The 16,887-nt window shown below is 39.0% G+C and overlaps 1 protein-coding gene and 1 long non-coding RNA gene across 5 annotated transcripts in view; both read right to left on the bottom strand.

Annotated features, from left to right (window-relative positions):
- Positions 1-16,887, bottom strand: part of LOC132663150 (uncharacterized) — a 218,377-nt gene that overhangs the window by 61,543 nt on the left and 139,947 nt on the right. The window lies entirely within an intron of this gene.
- Positions 1-16,887, bottom strand: part of INVS (inversin) — a 156,161-nt gene that overhangs the window by 61,047 nt on the left and 78,227 nt on the right. For 3 of the 4 annotated variants that reach the window (XM_078436648.2, XM_078436647.2, XM_078436650.2), the window contains exons 4-8: positions 15,600-15,773; positions 11,276-11,443; positions 6,758-6,938; positions 4,179-4,288; positions 660-831 (exon numbers count right to left, since the gene is read on the bottom strand). In XM_078436648.2, coding sequence (XP_078292774.1) covers positions 660-831; positions 4,179-4,288; positions 6,758-6,938; positions 11,276-11,443; positions 15,600-15,773 — 805 coding nt within the window. The remainder of the gene's footprint in view (positions 1-659; positions 832-4,178; positions 4,289-6,757; positions 6,939-11,275; positions 11,444-15,599; positions 15,774-16,887) is intronic. The other variant, XM_078436649.2, reaches the window with a different exon arrangement.

The following is a 16,887-nucleotide window of genomic DNA, read 5'->3' as shown; positions in this document are numbered from 1 at the left end:
GTACCCAAGGTAGAGACTTCCAAGTTGACAACGAAAGCTAAAAAATTCATACCTTTCTTATCAGCCAACACACAGTTAAAGGGGCCTCTTCTTAGAAAAAGAGAGCGAAAGAAGGATCTACTGAAAGCTTTGGATGCAAATCTAATGTGAAGCTCTGAAGCTTCAAGAGTCATGTGGGGGTTATCTCTAAAATGGGAGATATGGGAGGAGGTGATGCTCTTCAAATCTGAGAAAAGAGCACATTAAATGAGACATACATAGATATATGCATTCCTTAAAATATAATCCTGTATTTTTGAAGTATGATCGATAACTACTAAATATGCATAGTTTAAGTACAGGTTTATTTATTTATTTTTTTTATACCAAGATAAACGACATGAAGAGTTCTCATAATCATGTTTAAGGGGCAATCAGGCTTTTAAACCAAATGCCACCATTCACCTGGTAGAAACATAGGCTAATTTGAGCCATCAAACTTGGAGGAAATAAAGCTTTTGGAGTGATATCCTGGTAACCTAAACTTAAAATGTGCCAATGGAAGTCAAACAATATTAGATTAGGAACAATGATTTCAGGCATTACTGTACAACTTGTAGGGCACCTATACACTTTGGAACCCTAAAGAAAGCAAATGGAACAAGTCTCCCAGTTCTTACCTGTACCTCCGTATTTGTCTGCCATGTTAATATCAATGTCAGATTTTAAACTCAGCATAGTCCTAAGGACATCATCACTGCCTTTTCCAGCAGCCCACATAAAGGATGTTCTTCCTTCCAGGTCTGAATCATCTTTCACTGAAGGATGTTTTAAAAATACTTTAACTGTTTCCTGTAAGAAAACTTGATTAAAAAAAATTGAGACAAGAGGGTAGCATTTTCTATGGTAATAAAGCCAGTGTTATATGTGACTTCCTCTAAGATGCGAAGTATTTTTTCCCTGCTTTCGAATCAAATGAAATTATCTTTTTTATGAATAATGAAACTACAATTTCCATTGAAAGTAACAATCCTCTTTCTTTATATATTAGTTTTAGTTTCCATACATTTCAAACACACAACCTAACTCCCTCATTCAACATCCTCATAATTGAGGATGAACATCCACAATCAAGTTTGAAAACTTTATAGGTCACTCTTTGAGAGATGAAGTGATGGTTAAAAGACTCATGGGGTGCCTGGGTGGCTCAGTCAGTTAAGCGTCTGACTTTGGCTCAGGTCATGATCTCACAGTTCGTGTGTTCGAGCCCCGCGTCGGGCTCTGTGCTCCAGCTCAGAGCCTGGAGCCTGCTTTGGATTCTGTGTCTTCCTCTCTCTCTCTGTTCCTCCTCCACTCATGCTCTGTCTCACTGTCTCTCAAAAAATGAACAAATGTTAAAAAAAAAATTAAAACACTCAAATATTCAGTGTCATGACCAACATTAAAACATTAGGTTTTTCTTGGACATTTTACATGCAGAGACCTGTATACTCAGCCATGCCTCATACATTCTCTTGTTGTGTGTTTTGCCACTATAATTAAAAAAATATTTAATGAACTTACTGAATAATGATGTGTAACTACTGACAAATGCAGTGTTCAGTTCATTTAAACAGATATTTATTTATCAAGTCCTATATTCCAGGTCCTTCCTCTATGGAATCACACTAAAATTAGGACCTGCAATAATCCTAACAGGGCCTGACAATTTTAATGGGGGTTAATATTCACAGCTTTCTAAATTGCCTCTTTCCTTAAGCCTCAGATGCTTACACACATTTAGGGAGATCATAGAAACTTTAGCTTGAATGGAAGTAAAATAGTTTCAGGAAAAAAAAAAATTCTGGAGGTTGTGAGCTGGCCCAAAGTGTCTAAGTGTTGATGCTCAATATTCTAAAGCAAGAAGAAATTCAAGGGCAGCCCTTCATTCCCAGATGAAGAAGTTTGGGTTCAAGGTCATACAAACACTGGTGGTAGATACAGGAGTGGAGTCCAGAGCTAAATCACAGCACCCTTTCCACTGTATACACCGTATGCCACTGTATACACCGCTTCCTAGTGTTAAAACTCATATTGAGCTACTGAGGCGTTAGTGGAGTGCTCTTAGGATCTACTGTGTATGCTTAGTACACACAAGATTGGAATAAACAAGTGGATTTTAAAACTTGGCGATTTTTTGGTCTGTTTTCTTTTACTAATTTGTAAACATTTCCTTGTTGAGTATGTTTTCTTAATGATGAATGTTCACAGAGGTTTGTGGATTTTTGTTATTATTTTCTAAAAAGGGACTTATAGCCTCCTGTGGGTTAACAGAGTCCAAGGAGATCAAGGGGCTTGAAACTGAGCTTAGAAGATTTGCATAATTATTAAAAAATCATCTCTGTAATTGGCAGATTATCCAGAGCAAGTATTTCTTTGGATAAACACCCATAATGTTCTGCCATTCTTCCTTATTCCCAGTAGCTTAGTCACTTAATTGCTGGTATCTGTGCACATGTTAAATTTGGAGTCTAAGATGTGGGTTCAAGATCTTGGGCAAGTCATTTAATCTCTTGAAACCTTAGTTTCTTCCTCTTTAAGTTAGGGATACCACGTCCTCTCTCAGGCTTGCGTTGAAATATGAATCGAGTTCTGATTTCCGTAGGTTTAATAGGCTGGGCCAATGAATTTCTTATCTATCTGTAACAAGAAAGGGCTCCTCTTCAGAATATACTTTGTCTTTTTCTGAGACAATAGAATAATGGGAGACAATAGAAGATAATGGTTTGCCAAAAGTCTAGGTGATACATTTATAGAAATGCCAGGAAGGAGAGACCATAGCTATAGTTGCTCTAGGTACCAGAGACAAAGAATGATGGGAAAATAAGATATTTTAGGAATATGAGCATTAAATTTATTCAGTGGTGCATTTGGGAAGGTCAGGAAGATAGGATTACACTATGCTGATGATGGCATTCTTATAACGTTTTTAAGTTTGTTTATTTTGAGAGAGAGAAAAAGAGAGAGAGAGAGAGAGAGAGAGAGAGAGAGAGCAAGCAGGGGAGGGGCAGAGAGAGAGGGAGAGAGAATCCGAAGTAGGTCCTGCACCCTCAGTGCAGAGCCTAATGTGGGGCTCGAACCCACCAACCGTGAGATCATGACCTGAGCCGAAATCAGGAGTCGGACACTTAAGTGACTGAGCCACTCAGATGCCCACATTCTTATAATTGAACGTAACCAAAGTTTCCACTACACACACCCATGCAGAATACAGTAAAATAAACTCTGACTGCTTTGACATGTGCCTTTTTGGATAAGTCTCTAGTTCTTGGAGGCCACTTAACTCAGGAAGCTGAAACAGCCTAGCTGCTATGTTACTGGCTGGACTGAGGGACATAAAGGATGCAAAAGTGCTTTGTAAAACTGTAAAGGGTGGCAAGGGAAGAATTATTAATAATATTCAATATCTTTAGAAATAATTCACATTTTTGCTTTCTCAGCTATATAATACACAAAATTATTAGCACTAGCAATAGTAAGAATGCATTGCATTTCTTGAGTCCCTGCTCTGTACCAAGAACTACACTAGGCACTGGGCACAAATTTTCTCTGATTCTTACAACAATCCTGAAAGGAAAGGTATAATTATCCTCATTTTACATGTGAAGAAACTAAGGCTTAGGAAGCTAAGAAACTTGTGCCAGGTCATACAGCCAGCCGATGGCAGAGTCAGGATCCCAGCCAAGGTTAGACGAGTTCTAAGGCCTTGCCACACAGAGAAAATACTTGAACACTAAATGCATATAAAACCTTAGTGCCATAAAATTAACCAGAAGATGAAACATACTTACATAGAACAAAATGTTACACTGAACAGTTAATATAAAAACTGTGTTAAAATTTCACATGACTTACAACTATCCCTCGCTTTACAGTCAGAGTTAACAGTCTGAGCAATTGTTAAAATATAATCGCTACACAAACACAAACACTAGTACGTGTAAAACTGAAATGTGAATAAGGTGAGTGGATTGTAGGAATGTCAATTTCCTGTTTATGATACTGTTTCATACTTTTGTAAGCTGTTACCATTGGGGTAAATGTGGCTGAAGGGTACATGGGATCTAGCTGTTTTATTTCTTATGAATGCATATGAATTTGTAATTAGGTCAAAATAAACATGTAATTATGCAAAAAGATAACTGTCACATTTTACTTACGGCAAAGTTACTCTGAGCTGCGTAGTGCAAGGGTGTTGCTCCTTGGCTGTCGGATGGGATGGTTCCAGATTTATTTCTTTCTAAAAGGAGATGGACAATCTGTGCATGGCCTGAAAGTAGACACAAGGCAGTTATCACGTAAAAGGACTAGTTAATTTATAATCTATTTTAAGGAAAATTTTCTGAATAGTGGCCCCCAGTATAGCTTCTTCTAACTTCTCACTAAAATACTATGATCACGTAGAACAAAGGCGAACACTTACAACACTGAAATCTTAATGATTCAATCAGAAAGGAAATGATATGAATTACAATTGCTAGATTGAGAAAGAGTATATTAGGTATCAGCCCACTGCATTCCCTCACTCTGTTTTACAAAACTGTCCATTAAAAACAGGAGGGAAGCCAGCCCCTGTCAGCCATCAGGGTCCCTAGTATCCAGGTCCCACTGTACAGCTGATCAGAACCGCACAGCTTTTCGGGAGGACAAAGTATAGTAGAGCCTCTTGTAACCTCTGAGGCCTCCTATCAGTCCGCTCTACCCTCCCACCTCCACTTTTTTCACAGTAGGTGGTGATTTCAAATCCCAGAAAACGTGTGGCAGGAATGATGAGGTGGTGGCAGAGAAAATACTCTGCAGTGCATTCTGGGGGATGTGGTTTCCGCAAGTGAAGAGATATAGAAAGGATCAAAGAATGAACAAACATGGTAGCGGCATATTTGGGAGGCCTGAATATCATGCATTCTATTGCTTCCATGTTCTGGGGACCCGGGCAGCAGAAGAACATGGACACACCGCAGGAGAAAAGCAGGCAGAAAAGGGGAATGTGGGTGGGAGTTGTGCTCACAGACCTGCTCCCAGGTATGACGCAGACGGAGTTCTGAGGTGGGCAAAGTGAGATCACAGGCAGACTACTGAGACATGTCATCTTGTTTGAAAGATAAGGAGAAAAATTCTGTAAAGGCAGTATGAAAATACACTATAGGACAGGGAAATAGGAACACCATCAGGAGATGAAACGCATACCTCATAACATGATCTAGAGAAGGATCCAGAGGAAAAACTCAGGAAACTGTTTGGCATCCTTGACTTGGGCAAAGAGATGTCCTCAATGGAACGAAACAGAATATCCTAAGAAGGAAATAATCTGAAACGCAAAGGTGATGGAAGGAGGCGAAAAGGAAAAAAGCCGAGATACAAAGAAATTGGGATGTGGGAAGGGAATCAAAATACAGCCTAAAATACAATCTATGAGAGTCAGAAAGAAAACAGAACTAGGGAACAAAAAGTCACTTTAGTGACCTGGAGACGAATTTGCGAAGTCCTCCCAGAATGCACCAGAAAAAGAGAGAGGGATGAAACTGCACATTGAAGTGAAATCTAAATAATAATTATAAATCTGATAATAAGACGGAATGCAAATGCAAAAAGTATTCTGAAAAGACACAACGTGTAATTTAAAAACTAAGCCTGCAATAATAACTGGGGAAAACTTCAGACCATGTTAACAAATACTAAAAAAGCGGTAAGTAAAGGCGTGCTAAATTCCTCACTTTAAATTCGGTGGAAATCAATAGACACAGTTTTGCTTTTAACTCTGACTTATGTTTTAAAAAGTTTTCGATAAATTTAAAAGTAAACACTAATAGAACCTAAAACTCTCCTAAAACACTAGGCAATTCAAAACCAAATAACAACAAACCTAATCTATATACCAAAAGGCAGGGGAAAAAAACCCCCAAAACATCAATAATACTCAAAGAACAGAATAGCAGAAAAAAGACCAAATCATATATCTTGTAATAGTGACTATTAATGGGTAAAATTCCTTCACTGAAAGACAAAGACTCTCAGATTACACGCCCTCCAAAGCCAGACACAGACACATTTTTGCACTCTCTCATCTAACAAAGTGATCCCCAAAAAGGTTAAGTAAAAGGCATATCAGGAAAATATGAAGAAAAAAAAATCACATATCATAGTATTGGCACAAACATAAAATTAAAGTCCTCCTCCCCAAATACACAAGCATTGAATGTGAAGATTATTTTATATTTACATTTGTCAATGAATGTACATTACTCTTAAAATAAAAACGTGTTAAGATACGATGTTGAAATTAAAACTGATATATAACAGAGAATACATTTATATTACTAAAATTTAAGCATACAACAGAGGGATAGAAGATGCCACATAGCAACTAAAAATTAAATTAAGGGCACCTGGGTGGCTCAGTCAGTTAAACACGCAACTCTTGATTTCAGCTCAGGTCACGATTTCAGGGTTCAGGGATTCGAGCCCAGCATTGGGCTCTGCGCTGACAGGCAGAGACTGCTGGAGATGGTCTCTGCTCCTCCCGTTTGTGCGCATGTGCAAGTGTGCATGTGCAGATGCGCATGCGTGCGTGTGCCCGTGCGCTCTCTCAAAAGAAATAAATGAACTTAAAAATTAAAAAAAAAAAACCCTTAAATTAATTAAACAGGAGGTGGAAGCTGACAGGTGAAGGGAAGCCATAGAAAGTTTCTGGTACTCATTGTAGTTCCTCCTACCGTTGATCCTTTGACTGACAGCTCACCTAGCAAAGCTGCCCAGTGAAGTGGGGTTCGAAATAAGTTGTCGTACGACGTTATATTGCAGCTTTCATATGAGGTCAAGACATCAACCACTGTCACATTCCCATCAGCGACCGCAAAGTGAAGAGGTGTCCGACCCTCGTAGTCTTGCCAGTTCAGTAAGGACTCCGTGGGAGCAGCGTCCTATTTTGAAGAAACCAGAGACTTCAGACACACGTGGAATTCTCAGTGAATCACATTTGACATAAGCATGAGCTGAGCCATTTTCTAAACCTGTATATTCATTCTCTGTTAGCACAAGTGATAAAACTCAGAAAAAAAGTATACGTTCTAAACCTTTAAAAATTTCTTGTCATGTTTAACTATAAAAAATGCAGAAAAGATATAATAAGTACCATTACTGACTATCCAGATTAAATAGGTGTCAATATATTGCCTAATGCACTTTTGTACCTGTTATGGATTCGGCTAAAGCTGTATGTTTTATACTTTTGTTCCATATGCATGCATCCATAAACAATACGTAAATTATATATGTGTGCTTTCAATATTTATACCTCTGAGTTTATACTATGTATATCCTTTGGCAGTTTTTTTCCTTCAACACTATACTTTTGGGTGTCCATCTTGATACTAGTTCATTTGTTAAGTCACAATTTACTTATCCATTCTTCTTGTGAGGGACAGTTAGGTTATTTACAGTTGTTCCATTATTAACAATAATGCTGCAATGAACATGCTTCCTTTACATGTCCCTTTGTAGCACATGTGTGAGATTTTCCTCTAGCCCAGACACCTAGAAGGGGACTTTCTGGGTACAAGGATATTTACATTATCAATTACGTATTATCAAACTCCTCTCCAAATGGTTACACTAATTAACACATCCAGGACAATGTGTAAAAGTTTTTATTTCCCCACATGCTGGCACAAATTAACCCTTTGGTATTATCAAGCTTACTACATTTTTCCCCCCTTACAGGAATGCAAGCATTTTGCTGATGTTTTAATTTTATTTATTTTATGAATGAGGTTGCGTTTTATCATATGCTTATTGGCTGCTCTGTTTGAATCGACAGTTCACATTTACTCATTTTTCTCCTAGGTCTTTGTATCTACTGCGAGGTCCCCTTTCAAGAATAAAGGATTTATTTCCTTAGCTGCTGTGAGTGCTGCCAGCAGATGACCCTCAACTGTCAGACTTTTACAATTGCTTCAGCTAAAGACAGTTGCTTCACTCAAGGTCATATCCCTTCTTAGATTAGGTCACAGCCAAAGCCAAGCCTTCCTGCCCCAACCTGAGAACTCTCTGAAAGGCCACACAAGTTTAGAGTTGCCTGTGTGGTCATCCTATTTTATATATATATAAAAAAAAAGTATGAAAGGTATTTTAAACACTTCAAAAAAAGTAGTAGAATTTTACCATGGTGGCATTTTAGGCCTTTGAGTCTCCAAAGGACTAAGATGTGTTTACAAGGAAAAAAAAAAAAAAAGCCAAATCTGTGAGGAAACAAGATACGATGAGTGACAAGTATCCTCCAAGGACTCCAGATACTGGAGTTGACACATAAAGAATATAAAATAACTATCTATGAACATGTAAAAAAATTAAAAATGAAATAAAAGGTGAATAAGGTAAAAAAAACTATCAAAATGACGAGGCAGACTTAAAAAACAAGAAACAACAAAAAGAACTTTTAGATGTAAAAATATAGGATTGAGCAATGAATAGGGCAAACGAGAGAGTGGACTCAGGTGAAGAAAGGCTGAGTAAACTGGAAAGCGTGTTTGATATAATTACCCAGAATATGGCAAGAAGACGGAAGGTAAAACAGACGAAACATGGAGAATAAAATAAAAATGTCTAAAATATGTGTAACTGGGACCATAAAGGCAAGAGTGTAGAGAATGAAAGAGAGGTAATATTTAATTTTTTTAATGTTTATCCATTTTTTCAGAGTGAGAGTGTGAGTGGGGGAAGGGCAGAGAGAGAGGGAGACACAGAATCCGAAGCAGCTCCAGGCTCTGAGCTGTCAGCACAGAGCCCAATGTGGGGCTCGAACTCACGAACCACGAGATCATGACCTGGCTGAAGTCGGATGCTTAACCATCTGAGCCACCGAGGTGCCCCAAGAGAAGTAATATTGGAAGAGATAATAGCTATATATTTTCCGGAATGGACATGAATTGATAGTATACACCAAACATGACAAAAAACACCCCAAAACCCAAAACCAAAATAATGCACCAAAAAACAAACAAAAAAACCACCCCCCAAACAAAAGAACCTCCCCCCGCCCCCACCGGACACACTGTAGTGAAACTGCAGAATGCCACACAGACAAGAATGTAAAAGCAGCCTGTGAGAAAAGATAAATAATCTCTAAAGCAATGACATTTACACCAATACAGAATGCTCCACAGGAACAATGAAAGGCAGAAGGCAGCAGAAAAGCCTGAAAGAGTAGAGAAAAAGAAGTACTTAGAAGTGTGTATACAGAAAAATTATATATTCGAGAGCATGGTAGAAATGTAGACATTCCTTTTTTAAAAATGTTTATTTGTTTTGAGAGAGAGAGAGAGCGAGAGAGCATGCGTACAAGCAGGGGAGAGGCAGGAAGAGAGGGAGAGAGAGAATCCTAAGCAGGCTTTCTCTCTCAGCGCAGAGCCTGACATGGGGCTCAATCTTACAAACCCTGAGATCATGACCTGAGCCCAAATCAAGAGTCAGATGCTTAACCTACTGAGCCACCCAGACGCACTGAAATGTAGATATTCTTAAGAGCAGAGAGCATTCACCACCAATACATCTACCCTAAAGGTAGATCCCTAAAGGGAGTTCTTAGAATTATATTTCAGGAAGTAAGATATTAACTCCAGAAGGAAAACTTGAGATTCAAGGAGAAATGCAGAGCAAAGGAATCAGTTAACATGCAGGTAGAAATAACTATTGCATATACAAAAGAATATTATCTTTTAAAGTCTAATTTGTGTGTTACAAGCAAATAGGACTAAATATTAGACTACCATAGCTTATAAGCTGGAATTTGAGAAGCACTGATTAGAAACCTCAAAGAATCCACTGATAAATATTCAAAATTAATAAGAAAGTAATAAAAATTAATAAGCAAGTTGGTTAGATTCATATTCAATGAACAAAAATATCAACTGCATTTCCATGTACCTGCAACTACCAGTTAAACATACGTCTTAGGTACACTAACAAAAAATAATAAAAGTTCAGGGGCACCTGACTGCTCAGTCAATAGAGCACTCGACCCTTGATCTCCCTTGAACTCACGTTCAAGCCTCATGCTGGCTATAGAAATCACTTTAAATAAAAGCAGTATTATTTTTATTTTTTTAAGTTTATTTATTTATTTTGAGAGAAAAAGAGACAGCATGAGTCGGAGAAGAGTAGAGAGAGAGGAAGAGAGAGATAATCCCAAGCAGGCTCTGCACTGCCAGCACAGAGCCAGACATGGGGCTTGAACTCACGAAACTGTGAGATCGTGACCTGAACCGAAACCAAGAGTTGGACACTCAAGTGACTGAGTCACCCATGCACCCCATAAAGCAGCACTATTTTTAAGTAGCAAAAAAAATAGAAATAGTTCCAAATGTCTGTGAATAACTGAATAATGTATGGCTTGTTCAGAAAATATAGAATACTACATAATGGCAAAAAATAATATATTACAGGTATACACAGCAACATACATAAAATCACCAGCGTAATATTGAGCAAGAAAAGCATGTTGCAAAAGAATACATTCAATGTGATTCCATGTATACAGAATTCAAAAGCATCAAAAATGAAACAATGTAGTGTTTAGGGATACGAATGTATGTGGTAAAACTATAATGAAAATCAGGAATATAAACACAACATTGAGGATAGTGGCTGCGTCTCAGAAAGGGGAAGAACAGAATGGTGTTGGGAGGTACCCAGGGAACTTCAAAGGTAACGGTTAATGTACTTGTTCTTATGCTCAGAGATGAGTACATGAATATTTGTGGTTTCTATATTCTTTACAACTTTTTTGTTTTTTAAAGTAGGCTCCATGCCCAACACAGGGCTTGAACTCATGACCCTGAGATCAAGAGTTGGGCGCTCCATGGACTGAGCTACCCAGGTGCCCCTTGTATTCTTTATGTCTTACAAGCACTTTGCAGATATCTCTACGCAGTGTTTAATAGGCGCAAGTATAAAACAGAGCCAGGGAAGGATAAATACAAATTCAGGAGAGTAGTTGATGGGGGACAGGGCAAGTGTGGCTTAAGTAGAGAGGATGTGTTTGGAAACCGGCATGTCAGAAATTCTGTGTGGTCTTAAATAGCAGCATAGCAGCACTACCGTGTTCTATTTCTTGAGTGATGGGTTCACATGTCTGTTTTGTTTCTTCTGGTTCATAATTTGTTTGTGTGTCGTATATACGCTTTCGTATACTGGCTATTTCATAACAAAAAAGTTGTTTGTCAGCAAGGCCACCCGGGGCCAGCAGCACCACCGAACTCACCAGGATGCATCGCACCGTATGAACAGCACTGGGATCTTTGTGGTTAGCTGCCCAGTGAAGTGGGATCTTGCCTTCGACGTCAGGGATCCCAATGTTGGAATCGTGCTTGATGAGCAGCTTCACGTGCTCCGGGTTATTGTAATAGGCACTCCAATGTAGAGCCGTTTGCTGCAAAATCGCGAGAGGCTCAGAAACACAGCAACAGTAACACAACAGATTTCCCCCAAGCTTTTATTGTGTGACGGGCACTGTTGTAAGAGCTTTCTGTATTTTACCTCATATAGTCATTGTGATAACTCTAGGCAATGAGTACTCTTGATTCCTCATGTGATTGATGAGGAAAGGGAGCACAAGGTGGATGAGTGCTCTGCTCAGGGGTATGAAGGTAGTAAGCGGCCGGATTGAGATTTAAATCCAGGCAGTCTGAAGAGGCAGTCTGAAGAGGCAGTCTGACCTCTTAATCATGACAGGCATTTACGTCATCAGGTACTAATCAGTGGTAATACTGAGAAAAAGAAAAGCAGGCCGGTGGTTTATGAATAACTATCAACAAAGTAAGTAACAATCTTGATATCGCACCAAGCATTTTAAGAATTTGATAGAATGTTTTGAATTTCAGTATCTATCAAAAAGAAGATCCATGCATAGGAAATCATGGATTTGGAATCCATTTCTTATATCAAAGTACAAATTTAAATTTAACTATAATTTTATAGGATAAATTGTTAGACTTACTACTGATGTTAAGATACATGTTGCAAATACAGCGATATTGGCTTTATTTTGGATAAAAGTTAAAAGCGAACATCCTGTTGGGGCACCTGGCGGGCTCAGCAGGAAGAGCATGCAACTCTTGATCTTGGGTCATGACCTCGAGCTCCGCACTGGGCGTGGAGCTTCCTTAGAGAAAGAAATAAGGGCACCTGGGTGGCTCAGTTGGTTGGGCTTATGTCATGATCTCACGGTTTGTGGGTTCAAGCCCTGCGTCAGGCTCTGTGCTGACAGCTCAGAGCCTGGAGCCTGCTGTGACTCCCCCCTCTGACTTCTGACTCCCCCTCTCTCTGCCCCTCCTCCACTCATGCACTCACACACTCTCTCTCTCTCAAAAATAAATAAACGTGGAAAAAGATTTTTTTTAAATGAACATCCTGAACTTGTTGGCATTGCTTTAAAATCCCCTCTGCCGTTCTCAACAAACCACAGTAAGACTGGTCTCTGTATTAAAAGAGTCACTGAGCAAACACAAAGAAATGGTTGGGTTGTACATTATCTCTTATGAACAGCAGTATCATCAATCCAGTCTAGAATCAGATCATTCGCCAGTAGGAACCAAGCTCACTTGCTACACTAAAAACTTTAACTGTTGACATATGTGGAATTTACGTACAGTGCACCTACAGGCATTTAATACGAAGAGTCACTCATTACTTTTTATTTAGTAATGACTGTAGAACAAAAATAGTCACAAATATAATAGAAAATAATTTCCTATAGCTACATTTTCTTCCTTCTTCCTCTTCTTCTTTTTCTTCTTCTTCTTTTTAATTGTTTTAAATGCTTATTTATTTTTGAGAGAGAGAGCGTGAGCGGGAGAGGGGCAGACAGAGAGGGAGACACAGAACCAGAAGCGGGCTCCAGGCTCTGAGCTGTCAGCGCAGAGCCTGACACAGGGCTCAAATTCACGAACTGTGAGATCATGACTTGAGCTGAAGTTGGACGCTCAACCGACTGAGCCACTCAGGTGCCCCTCTTCTTTTTTTTAAGTAGGCTCTATGTCCAATGTGGGGCTTGAACTCACAACCCCAAGACCAAAAGTCTCATGCTCTACTCACTGAGCCAGGCAGGTGCCCCTATAGCCACATTTTCAATAAACAACATATACAGTTTCTGTAATTCTTTTGTTATATTATGTTTGCTCTGAATATGTTTACTGAAAGGTAACACTAGATCTGTTGGATCTAATAGTACAAAGTTTGGGATTGTACTTTCTACATCTTTAAGCAATTTTTTTCTAGTAATTATTATTTTTTTACTGTGATAAAATGTACATAACACAATTTATCATTTTAACTGTTTTTAAATGTACAGTGCAATGGCATTAAGCACATTCCCAAAGCTGTGCAACTTCGGCGCCTTCCACCCCCAGAACCTTTTCATCTTCCTAAACTACACTCCATACCCATTTAACAGTAATTCCCAATTTCCACCTGTTCCCAGCCTTTCACTTAGCATAATGTCTTCAAAATTCATCCATGATGTAGCGTGTGTCAGAATTTTGTTCCTTTTTAAGGCTGAATAATATTCCCTTGCATGGACTGCATTTTGTTTCTCTAACCATCCATCAACGGACATTGGGATTGTGGTCATCATTCTCCTACTGTGAATAATGCTGCTATGAACATGGGTGTATAAATATCTGCTCACATTTTTGATTTTAGCTCTTCTGGGTTGATACCCAGAAGTGGAACTGTTGGATCATGGGGTAGTTCCATGTTTAATTTTTTGAGAAATTGCCATCCTTTTTTCCATGGTGGCTGCACCGTCTTACATTCCTACCAGCACTGCACAGGGTTCAAATTTCTCCACATCCTCACCAACGCTTGTTATGTTCTATTTTGGTAATGATAGTCCATCCGAAAGCGTGTGAAGTGTTATCTCATGGGGGTTTTACGTTGTTCAGTTTAAATACATGATACAAAACTTTGGGTCTGTGAAAAGTGTAAATTAGAAAAACAAACAAACAACGGATCCTTCCTGTCAGTTTGAGAATCGTTGCTTTGGGCTTTTGTCCTGTTCTCGTCTCTGTGCCTGCCTGGACCTTGCAGATCTGTTTTCCATCTGTCTGGCCGGATTACCTCCCATCCCTGTTCAGTAACAGAACAGACAAGTACTGGACAATAGCAGGGAGTTCCTAGAAGATTCTGAGGAAGACATCATGGTGCCTGAAGACATCTGTGCCTTGGTAAGTGATTCATGGGGCTTTGTGGACTGATCAAAGTGCTTTTTCAGTGAAATATTAGCACTACAAACATGGTGTGAGTTAGGAATAATACTGGTTTACAGTAGTTGTAAAATAAGGTCAGAGTTGATTTCAGAATGCAGGGTTATGTGAGTCATGGGTAAACAAATTCTGAAAACTACAGGAAGAGCCTGTGAAGGGCAGTGTAAGGGTCACTGGACATGAGCCCAGCGGGTTTAATCCCAAGAGTTTTAATCACATATGGGCGTGCTGAAGGTAGCAAGAACTCCATGATTCGGTGCTTCGTGGAAAGGAAGAGGATTTTTGCACTTGTCTAACTGAACACCACATTTTTATTTCCTGTAAAGAACGATCAAAGCATTGGTCAAAACAGTGGCTGGCGTGTTCAGTATGTTAAAATTCAAGATCCGGGAGGATAACTGATCCTGGCAACAAGTGCCAGAGCAGATGTCAGAGCCAAAATGAAACAAATAATATTTATTGTATAGCTAACATTTATTGAGAGTTATTTTATTACGATGCTATGGGAATTGTGTTAAACGCTATTTATATGGGTTTAACCCTATATATATTTATATACCTCATTTTATCTTCAACAACCCTATCATCCCCTTTTCACATATGAGAAAATGGAAGAGCAGAGGAGTTAAGAAAATTTGCCCAAAGGCACAGAACAAGTAACTAGTGGCTTCTAGACTGAAACCCAAGAAGTCTGACGCTAAAGCCCAGACCATTATACCACTGTGCACTTACTACATTGCCCCAGGCATTTGGCCAGAAGGAAACTCACCCTTGGTAACTATCGCTACTAGCTGTCAAATATTGGGGTTTGGAGATAGGCCTGGGTTGAATTCTACTCTTGCCTCTTGGATCTCAGACAGAATTTTAATCTTCCTGAGCTTCAGTTTCCCCATCTGTGAAAAGGAGATGATACTACCTACCACACACGGTTGGTAGGAGGATAAAATGGCAGAATTTAAATGAAATTTTTCACTGGGGAGTATGAAGACTAGAACACATTCCACAATGTGTAGGAGCAGTAGTTCTTCCTTGAGCTTTCACATCATAAAAGGATGTGAATTTGCTTTTTGCTCTTAATTTGCCTCCTGATTTTGGCAGTCCCTTACCTTTTTTTTTTTTTTAATTTAAGTTTATTTATTTATTTTGAGAGAGGGAGAGACAGAGAGGGAGGGAGGAAGAAACTCCTGAGCAGGTGCTGCACCATCAGCACAGAGCCCGATGCGGGGCTTGAACTCACGCAATCATTAGATCATGACCGAAGCTGAAACCAAGAGTTGGGCCCTTAACCAAATGAGGCACCCAGGCGCACCCCCTCTCCCTTACCTTGTTTTTATCCTGGGTATCCACTTCTCCTGGTGCCATAAACTTCAGCAGAAGCGCCAAACACTTGGGGCTCTTGTGCCGAGTGGTCAAGTGCAAAGGAGTCATCTCTTCCAGATCCTTTTGCATCCAGTTTGCTCTGCGTGTAAGTAAGAGTTTCATGAAACGATAATTTCCCTAAATAAATAAATAAATAAATAAATAAATAAATAAATAAAAAGAAAGAAACAGTAAGAAGAAATTTAGTTTGGGGCCAAGACATTTTCTAAATTTTAAAATGTTTTAAGTAGTTTAATTATTCTGCTAGCGTAAAAATATTCAGATATATCAATTGATCAAAGGAAAAATACTTAAAATCCCACTACTCTATCAATTGTTTTACTATGAAAGTTCCCTTCCAACCACTTCCTATATGCATATAATTTACACTGCATGCATATAGTTTACAATAGTTTAAATAGCTGGTCAACGTTTCATTTATTGAACCATTCTAATTTCCAGTATTTTCTTTTATAGAATATGATACAATGTACATTTATTTCCACATAGTTTTCCTTAATTTTTTCATAAGAATAAATGATCAGGAATCAATTTAGTGTGCCAAAGGAGTTTATACAGTTTTTGGTGTATTTTCCAAATTGCTATCCAGTAGCAGCAAAGAATATACTAGCACATTCTGACCCATACAGCACCTATTATTTATATTCAAAGTATAATAACCTTGCGAAATGATCAGAGATTTAAAATCCCAATTTACAGGTGAGGGAGGTGAGATTCACAGTGGTTGAACATTTTGTTCACGGTCATCTGGTTACTAAAGTATAAAGTAGGTGGTTAGTTTTCTTGCAGAGCTACGTAGAGGTACAACTGAGAGAGATGAATCTTGTTCGGAATTTGGGTCCCAGACGCATCTGGTCACCTAAACACCAACCTAGAAGTCACTGGAGGCCATCCACTTGCAGGCAGTACTCTCCACAGCAGTTAAACCCTCCAATCTGGTACAATCAACCCATTCAGAGAAAGCAGCTTAGCTACAGGGGTTAGAGCAATCCACTGGTGGGGATCCAGGTCAACCGTGTGTGTGTGTAATATGGTAGCTTTGAAACCAAACAAAACCCTCAAAAAATTGTCCTTTGGAGCTCCTTCCCGAGATATAGTTCCATATTTCCAATTCTGGTTGGAGCCTTCAGTTTGCTTGGTACCACAGATATTTGAAAGTCAATATAACGCAACTGTACGACATAGTCAAGTTCTCTGCCTGCTTCATGCCTGTTTATCTCTCCCTATTCAA

The sequence above is a fragment of the Panthera onca genome, chromosome D4 (assembly GCF_046562875.1).
Source record: "Panthera onca isolate mPanOnc1 chromosome D4, mPanOnc1 haplotype 2, whole genome shotgun sequence".
Lineage (NCBI taxonomy): Eukaryota > Metazoa > Chordata > Mammalia > Carnivora > Felidae > Panthera > Panthera onca.
This window is presented reverse-complemented; position numbering and strand designations above follow the sequence as displayed.